The following is a 9,724-nucleotide window of genomic DNA, read 5'->3' on the forward strand; positions in this document are numbered from 1 at the left end:
GCTTACAACTGCCATGATCCCTAGCTAGCAGGACCAGTGGTCAGGGATCATGAGAACTGTAGTCTCAAAACATCTGGAGGGCCGAGGTTGAGGAAGCCTGAACTAAACAGACCATTTGTCTGTCTGTATCAGGTTCACTGAGAGATGTGCATAAAAGGAGCCTTCTGGGGCACATGGGAAATAGATACAGATGTACATTTAGATACACATCTGCCATCATGCTGCTCCTCCAACCTCCACTGAGCTGGCTGGTTAGGATTAAACACCCTCATCTGAGACCACTAGTTATTATACAGGACTAGGTATAGGCATATAGGATTGGATCATAGTCTGTGTCTTTAAACCAACATTTCATAATGTTGGATTGCGATCCAGGGTTCAATATTTTAGTGGATTAAAAATTAAGTCTTTTTCCGATTGGTGGAATGTAAATAAAATCATATTTATTCCACATGCACATTTGTGTCGCTGGTGTAAATATTCTTTCATTACGTTGTTGTGTTTCAAAACTCAGGGAAGTATCTATTGATTCATAATGTGCAATGTTTGTCTATGGTTTTGACGTTGAAAAATAAATATGTACTTTATCAAAGTAATTGTTGAACTGAAATACAATTAAGAAGTTTAGTAATAGTGAAATAATTAAGCTCTAACTTAAAATGATTTTTTATTCATAACAAACTTAATGCAAACACATTGACATTTGGCAGTAACAAAGTTCCTTTCGAAACACAATTTACAAAGATTCATAATCTAGTCTCTAGAAACATGAAATCATAATAGCAAACCAGTGATATTTTAGGGAGCAGGCTAGCAGGTGGGGCCCAAGACTTACATGACAGGAGCCTACACAACACAAAACACTGTTGCTGTATGTAGGTTTTATTTTATTTGGGTTTTTTTAAAATTTTGGAAATGTATATATTCAGGGGGGGTTTTCCTTTAATTTTTTTCGGGGGCCCCAAGAAAGTGGGGGCCCTAAGCTATAGCTTGTTTAGCTTATACAGTATGTAAATCGTGCACTGGTTCCGAGGGTCATCTAGTCCAACCCCAATTTTTTTTTGCCTAAGGTAGGACTCGAACCCACGACCCTTTGGTGAAGAGTCTCTCCCTCGAGGACCGGCGGGAGATTCGCGTGCAAACCCCGTTTCCCCTTTTAAAACTCAAAAGCTGAGATGACGCCCCTCCTTTGAGAACTTCTTCAGCCCGCTTCAGGTGATGGGGAGGGAAATGGCACCAAGCGTACCCGGAATCCCGCTCCGAACATAAAAGCAGCTCCCTCTACAGAAATAACCATTATGTCGTCTGCGGACGAAACCTCACCCAATCCGTGGACAGGGAAGAGACCACATGACGCACGCACGCGCACACGCTCACCCCTTTTCCCGAACCGCCCGGCGCGCCTGTTCCTGACGCATGCGCAGCGAGAGCCGGAAGCGGTGCATAAGGTGAGGGCGTCTGGCGGAAACCGGAAGTAACCTGTGGTGTGTTTTTCCCAAGCGGCGGAAGTGGGGGGGGGGGAAGGTCGGTTTGGAATGGCTGCCGCCGCCGCCGCCGCTGTTCCGCCTGAGGAGGCCTCGGAGGCCAGGCGACAAGGCCCCAAGCGTAAGATGGAGTGGGTGGGGCCACTGGTCACGTGGTTCCAAGGGGGGAGGGGCTTTCCTAACCGTCACCCCAGCAAGGGGTGTATGAGGGGACTCCATGGACCGAGACGGACCCATTGGGTCCACTTACCTCAGTACTGCCTGCACGGGCTGGCAGCAGAGGTGCTGATGACGCCCAGGTCGCGGGTTTAGTCCTATGCCCTTTTGAAATGTGTGGGGTTTTTTTTTGGGGGGGGACTATTGGGTTGTTTTTATTTTTATTATGAATTTTGTGGTTTTATATACAACAAAATCTTGATTTTATTCTGTCAATTGCCTTGAGACCGCCTGGTATAGGGCGGTATATAAATTCAATTAATAATAATAATAATCCCCACAAATTCCTGCATTGCAAGGAGTTGGACTAGATGATCCTTAGGGGGCTATTGGGTTGTTTTAATTTATATTATGAATTTTGTGGTTTTTATATACAACAAAATCTTGATTTTATTCTGTCAATTGCCTTGAGACCGCCTGGTATAGGGCGGTATATAAATTCAATTAATAATAATAATAATCCCCACAAATTCCTGCATTGCAAGGAGTTGGACTAGATGATCCTTAGGGGGCTATTGGGTTGTTTTAATTTATATTATGAATTTTGTGGTTTTTATATACAACAAAATCTTGATTTTATTCTGTCAGTTGCCTTGAGACCCCCTGGTATAGGGCGGTATATAAATTCAATTAATAATAATAATAATCCCCGTAAATTCCTGCGTTGCAAGGAGTTGGACTAGATGATTCTTAGGGTCCCTTCCAACATCACAACACACACACACACATACATACATACATACACACATACACACATACACACACACAGAGAGAGAGAGAGGGGGGGGATATCTTCCAGCCTTGCCTGGATCATGCAGTATGTTTTTTAAAAATGCATTTATATCCCACCTTTCCCCCCCTCCACAGGACACAAAGTGGTGTTTGTTCTCTCGACACTTCATTTAACCCCCCCCCCCCCAACAACCACCCTGTGAGGAGTATGCCTGGGCAGTGTATTGTCACATCGGCCAGGACTGGTTTGAGGGCGTGATGTCACCTTCCCCCAGTGGTATATTCTGTGCAGCTTTCAGGCCGTTGCCCTGTTGCCCAGATGGAGGCCGCAAACTAAACAAGTCTGCTGTTGTTGGTATTGTGCTACATGTAAAAGATTTTGCGTCAGCGGATACAGCTGGTAAGCAGCTAAACTCTTGTTTCCCTGTTTTCTTTTATACATATAAAAAATCTGAACAGAGGATCCTGCTGTTGAAACAGCAGAAGAAGCAACAGAACCAGCTGAAGCAGATATCAATGAACTTTGCAAGGATATGTTCAACAAAATGGCCATTTACCTAACAGGTGAACTGACAGGTGAGTTTATATTAAATATAACACATTGTGATATCATTGGGGAGTTTCCATGCCAGAGAGGCATCACCTGCTGAGTTCTGTGGGGCTTGCTTCCAAGTGAGAATGTACAGAGCATGGGTAGGCAAACTAAGGCCCGGGGGCCGGATGCGGCCCAATCACCTTCTAAATCTGGCCCACAGATGGTCTGAGAATCAGCATGTTTTTACATGAGTAGAATGTGTCCTGTTATTTAAAATGTACCTCTGGGTTATTTGTGGGGCCTGCCTGGTGTTTTTACATGAGCAGAATGTGTGCTTTTATTTAAAATGCATCTTTGGGTTATTTGTGGGGCATAGGAAACCATTCATTCCCTCCCACCCTCCAAATATAGTCCATCCCCTCCACAAGGTCTGAGGGACAGTGGACAGGCCCCCCCCTGCTGAAAAAGTTTTCTGAGCCCTGCTCCAGAGTCTTGTGTCTTCTACCTCCCCCAAGTAGAATCAGTGTTTCTTAAGAAAATTCTCAAAACCAAGCCACATATACCAGCTCAGCTCTAAGATTCCCACGTTTTCCAGGAATGTCACTATATCACACAAAGGAGCAGAGTTGATCCATGTAGCATGGCTTTGCTAGGAAACTCCCAGAGGAAGTTGCTGTTCTGCTTGTGCAACAGACTTCTGCTTGCACAATGGAACTTTCCCCTCCTCTCCCCTAAGGCCCCTCATACCCTCAAAATACGTTCCAGAGGTTGAGAGTCCTTTCCTTGAGCAGATTGGGGATGTGCAGAGAGAGGAGTAAAAGGTGAGAAGTCCCATTGCTTGAGCAGAATACAGTACTACTTGCACAGTGCTGGATGCAACACACTTTTAATTTTCTTCTGGCTCCCCATGAGTCATGAATGCATGTCTGTGGGATTGCAGTAAATAAAGAGGCCTTTACTATTGTTCCTAAATCATAAATATGCTGAAATATGCATGGGTGTCAGGCATCCGTATAGAGTTCTTTTGTTCATACCTTTGCTTGCGTGGTGAAACAAGATAGGCAGCCACGGTTTACCAGGCACCTGGTTACATTTCAGCTGAGAACCTTTACTTAATGGCTTCCAAACAAGCAAGCCAGAAAATAAAACCAATTGGTTTCTCGATTTTGTCTTGTTTGGAATCCATTCACTATAAGCGGAAGCTGTAAATAACTGTGGCTTCCTGACTTGTTCTCTCAATTGCACAAAGGGAGGGATGAAGCAGAAGCAAAGGGAGTATAAAGCTTGTTATCATCGTGGTTTATTAAGCTGAAATTTGATTGAGCATGGTCGTAGAGTAGGAATCCAGCTCCCTGCTGATGCTACCCTCGCGCTGGACAGTTCCCTGATAGAGGCAGAGGTTAGATAACTACAGAACAAAGGAGTGTTCACCTTCTTTTGAGGCAGTTTGTTAACAGCTGGTGCCACCAAGAAGGTCTTCTTGGTGCTTTATCTAAACCCCCTTTCTCGTAACTTGAATCCTACTTAGGTCCTACTGTCCCAAGCAACAGACTACAAATTTGCTCAATCAAATTTGATCTGAGGTTTAAATTCCATGTTGTAAGTAGTCAACTTGAGAGAGGGGTGAGTCTATTCTGCTACTCCATTGAATTTTAACTGAGGTTAAAATGGCATCTTGTACATAATTTACATTTTTAAAGCTGTCTCTCTCTCTCCCCCCTTTCTCTTTCTCTCCTTCATTTTAAAGCCACTAGTGAAGATTACAAACTCCTGGAAAACATGAACAAACTGACTAGTTTGAAGTACCTGGAAATGAAAGATATTGCAATAAACATAAGTCGAAACCTGAAAGATTTGAATCAGAAATGTAAGTAGAGAGATACTTTGATTTGTGTCTTGTAACATGTTTGGATTATAGGTTGGATCTATGTCCAATCACAGGGCGTGGTATAGAAACATAAAATAATAATTCAGATATGACTGTGCGCCACCAGAGAACTTTTGCAGAGGGGAAACTTGCAGCAATTAATTAGTGAAATGTTTGCACAGGCGGTCCTCTCTGGATGCAAAACGTGCAGTGAAGTTGCTAAGTATTGTCCTGAATGGGTGGGCACAATGGATGTTGGAGTCATACTGGGGTGGGAAGCAGGTAAGAGTTTATTTAAAAGTCTTTCGGCAGAAGCAAAAGTTAAGAGTGGGCTTAGGTGTTAGTGGCATGTAAGAGTTATGAGGGAGGGGACTGTACTTGGCAATAACATCCCAATGTTATTAGGATGGTTGGTGAGTCTAGGAAGCTGGAGCAATATCAGAAAGGGTCTGTTGAGAAGGGGAGGTATTTGGGGATTAAACTTCCTTCCTTGAACTTGTGCTTTCAAAAAAAAAATATTCTTTTTTTCTTTTAAACCCAACATGTTTTGGTTAGATTTTTGTTGCCTTGTGTGATGTACTTTTAATGTATGTTATGCTTTTATTTTGAAATATACTAGACGGCAGTGGCTTGCAAGGGCAATGTGAGGGGCTACCTTGGCTTCCCAGAGGTGGCAGACCCTGTTGCCTCCTTCCCAAAGTCTGTTTGCCTGGCTTTGGGAAGGTGGCAGAAGCTCTCTTGAACCCGTCAGAGCATCATCCCTCCCTAAGCCAGCCAGCTCCTTCCCAAAGCCTGGCAGACTTTGGTTAGTTTATGGTGGTTTAAGTAGGGCATTGGTGCAGTGGTTAAGAGCGATAGACTCGTAATCTGGGGAACCGGGTTCGCGTCCCCGCTCCTCCACATGCAGCTGCTGGGTGACCTTGGGCCAGTCACACTTCTCTGAAGTCTCTCAGCCCCACTCACCTCACAGAGTGTTTGTTGTGGGGGAGGAAGGGAAAGGAGAATGTTAGCCGCTTTGAGACTCCTTAGGGTAGTGATAAAGCGGGATATCAAATCCAAACTCTTCTTCTTCTTCTACTTCAAACTCTTACAGTGGCGCTTAAAATCTAAGCAAATTTTGTAGTGGGATCATTGAGTGACAGGTTGTGTAGACCTGTATTTTGTGTTAGTTTTTGTGCTGTAAAATTACAGTGGTACCTCGGGTTGCATACGTTTCAGGTTACAGACTCCCCTAACCCAGAAATAGTACCTCAGGTTAAGAACTTTGCTTCAGGATGAGAACAGAAATTGCACGGTGGCAGCAGCGGGAGGCCCCATTAGCTAAAGTGGTGCTTCAGGTTAAGAACAGTTTCAGGTTAAGAACGGACCTCTGGAACGAATTAAGTATGTAACCAGAGGTACCACTGTATATGTGATATGAAGGAAAGGGGGTACAGGGAGAATTTTCTGCAGAGTGGAAGGAAAGGGGGACCTTTCTCTGCCTTCCCACTTCCAGCCACTCTCTGAAGACTGGAGAATAGGCCCACAGAAGAATATTAGGAGGGCGGGCACGGGAAGCGTGACTTAATTTTTTCCAGTCTTCTGATGAGGATGAGGCCATATGAAAAATGAACATAAGATTTTAGCTGCAGTTCGTTCATTTTCAGCTTTGTAATCTTGTTATAAAGGGTCCAAATTGTTGTAGTGAATGCACTTTTTGCCGATGAGCATTGCATTCAGCGCCAGCAAATACTTTTTTGTTTCAAGGTTTTGAAAATTGAGGGGTGCATTAGATTTGATGGCGCATTAGACTCGAGTAAATATGGCATTGAAAAGAATTTTGGGCGACCACACTGGCGAGCCTTTTCCCATCAGAGTAGACAATACCCAGCTACCTGGGCTCAGCTGCGTAATTGTTCCATTCTTATTTTTATTTTGCAATTTGACAGTTTTGAAAATATACCAACTTCTGGCCACAAATCTAGTGACCAAAGAGGTGGTACACCTTCAGTGAGTCAGCAACTAATCCTTATTGTTTTCTTCCTCCAAGATGCCGGACTTCAGCCGTATCTGGAGCAAATCAATCTGATTGAAGAGCAGGTGGCCGCATTGGAACAGGCCGCATACAAGCTAGATGCATATTCAAAGAAACTTGGTAAGTACTTGTGACATTGCTAGAAAGTGTACAGAAATGGTGCCTATTTTACCCCTTTTCCACAAGGAGGGAGGTTGCATCCCCTCCATGAACCTTTTACCCTTTTGGAATATGACATATCTGTCGAGGTTGTTGTTGTGCACTAATGGATTTCCAGGGCACCCCACTCAGGTTTCTTAAAGAAATACAGGGCATGACTGATACTACAAAGTGGTAAAATGTACTCTGAATCATATTATCGCAATAGCCAGAATACTCCCATCTGTTGAGAACTTTTTGAAATTGAAAAAGGTGAGTGAACCCAGGAAATGTGCTAGCCACTGAAAACAGCTTTTGAATGTTCAGTCTTTATGTCAAAGTAATAATAATAATAATAATAATAATAATAATAATTTATTTGTACCCCGCCCATCTGGCTGGGTTTCCCCAGCCACTCTGGGCTGCTTCCATAGAAACCAAAAATACACTAAAATATCACACATTAAAAACTTCCCTGAATAGGGCTGCCTTAAGATGTCTTCTGAATGTCTTCTGAATGTCTATCGCTTTGACATCTGATGGGAGGGCGTTCCACAGGGCAGGCGCCACTACCGAGAAGGCCCTCTGCCTGGTTCCCTGTAGCTTTGCTTCTCGCAGTGAGGGAACCGCCAGAAGGCCCTCGGTGCTGGACTTCAGCGTCCGGGCAGAACGATGGGGGTGGAGACACTCCTTCAGATATACTGGACCGAGGCCATTTAGGGCTTTAAAGGTCAACACCAGCACTTTGAATTGTGCTCGGAAACGTACTGGGAGCCAATGTAGGTCTTTCAAGACCGGTGTTATGTGGTCTCGGCAGCCGCCCCCAGTCACCAGTCTAACTGCCGCATTCTGAATTAATTGCAGTTTCCGGGTCACCTTCAAAGGTAGCCCCACGTAGAGTGCATTGCAGTAGTCCAAGCGGGAGATAACTAGAGCATGCACCACTCTAAGTGGCACTACATGAGGCTGTGACATAGGTTCTGGGTTCATAACTGAAAGGGAGTTTGCTCTCCCTAATGGCTGTGTGTTTGTCTTCCACAGAAGCAAAGTACAAAAAGCTGGAGAAACGGTGAAAGAAGTGCATTGCGTGACAGGACTTTTCTTCGAGAACACATGACTTTCTCCTCCGAAGAAAACTGAACTTTACATAACTTGTGCTACAAAACTACCATTGGAGAGAGTCACGTGGGCACTCTGAGGAACAGTGGAGCGCCCCCCCCCCCTTTGTCTGAGGCTGAGATATCTACCCCTTCTTCTAGAATCTGTTGCTTTTTACTATTTTTGTCACTCATTTTACAGAAAACATATCAGTTGAAGCTACTGTTAATGGCTTCAGCCAGGGCCCTGCAGTAGCTTAACTGAGCAGTTCTGTACCTCCTTCCCTATTGAGCAAGTCCCTTCTGTGCTCTGAAAATTGCTTCATTTGTGAACATGGAAGTTTCCAGTGTGCCGTGTTGGCAGGTGACGTGGTGTGGCCTTGCAGCAAAGCATCTCCTCTCGCTGTGCTTTTTTGAGAAATAAACACCTGGAAATTAAGGCAGCCCTTTTCTTTCTTTCTCGGGGGGACAGAATTATCTTCCACTTCATCCAGTGTGGCATGAGAGCTGACGCTCAGAACTACGCATGCGGCTCCTCCAGACTGCTGTTTCTTTGGAGCCTGGTTAGATACAGTTTGCATGGAGAGAACTGGCTGTATCTTGAGTCTGCCTGACTCAACAGTTTTTCAACATAGACAACTGGGACAGGAGTAGGTTGGAATCTGTAGCTTCCGCATGTGGGTACCAGCTTGATACAGAAGTGGAGAATATGTCACGAAGAACTGGATGGGAAGATGGGGCAATGGGTCAGTAGGGGATCTTGTGATCAGGAGAGGAGAGAGCGATGACATGAATTAATTAAGTTAACACTATGCTATTGTTGTGCCAAGGCTATATATGTCTAGAATTTTGTGTTTGAAATCTACATTGGTACGCTCAACATAATTCTGAGTTTAGAAGAACTCTAGATTTTGTCATCATACTTTGAGACTAGTATCCTAGCATGATTTCTCAGGTCTGGATGCAATCTAGTAATATGAGCCCCTCTCCTCGTTCACAGTCCCATGCTTGCTTTGGAAAATGTAGTTTTTTTCTAATCGTGTCTTGTAGCTTCCTCTGTGGTTGCCACAGCTATGTTTATTGGCAGATGTGGCACTGTGGCATCAATAGATGCTAATTATAAAGGAATGCACTGGCAAATACCTTCCCTGGAATCTCAATTGCCAGTTCTTCTACAAAGGCTGGAGTCTAGAAGTCTATCTCCGGGTCTTCCCCTATATCAGGGATGTCCAACAGGTCAATCGCGATCTACTGGTAGATCCCCGCTAGGTTTTGGTAGATCGCGGTCGATCTCTGGATCCCTTTCCTTAGCGTCACTAAAACTGACTCCTGCCATGCCCCCTCGGCCTACCCTCTATTGTTGTATGATCTCTGGAAGAGAAGACAGAGCTTGCTTTGTGATGCTGTTGTGATCCACAGCCATCTTTTTGTGAGTGACTTGACCTCTTTGTCCCCCCCCCCCAAAAAAACACTGACCTACCCCCAAAAAAGTTTTTCAAACCCCTAAAAATGTGGGGCTTCTCTTCCCCCTAAAAATAGCCCAACAACTTTGAGCTGATCCCCCTAAAAACAGGGGTAGATCACTGCCAGTTTTTAATTTTGAAAGTAAGAGAGTTGGCCACCCCTACCCTATATGTTCTG

The 9,724-nt window shown here is 44.4% G+C and overlaps 1 protein-coding gene across 2 annotated transcripts; it reads left to right on the plus strand.

Moving 5' to 3' along the window:
• Window positions 1-1,468: 1,468 nt before the first annotated feature.
• On the plus strand, window positions 1,469-8,522 carry BLOC1S2 (biogenesis of lysosomal organelles complex 1 subunit 2). 2 transcript variants are annotated; one of them, XM_081913854.1, is made up of 5 exons: window positions 1,469-1,605; window positions 2,892-3,008; window positions 4,715-4,834; window positions 6,864-6,968; window positions 8,028-8,522. In XM_081913854.1, exons 1-5 carry the CDS (start codon window positions 1,536-1,538, stop codon window positions 8,057-8,059), a joined length of 444 nt encoding a protein of 147 aa, XP_081769980.1. In that variant the 5' UTR covers window positions 1,469-1,535; the 3' UTR covers window positions 8,060-8,522. The 2 variants fall into 2 exon arrangements, with proteins under 2 accessions (XP_081769980.1, XP_081769981.1); XM_081913855.1 differs by lacking the exon at window positions 1,469-1,605 and adding an exon at window positions 1,672-1,766.
• Window positions 8,523-9,724: the final 1,202 nt, after the last annotated feature.

This window comes from Podarcis melisellensis (assembly GCF_964234715.1).
Source record: "Podarcis melisellensis genome assembly, chromosome: 5".
Lineage (NCBI taxonomy): Eukaryota > Metazoa > Chordata > Lepidosauria > Squamata > Lacertidae > Podarcis > Podarcis melisellensis.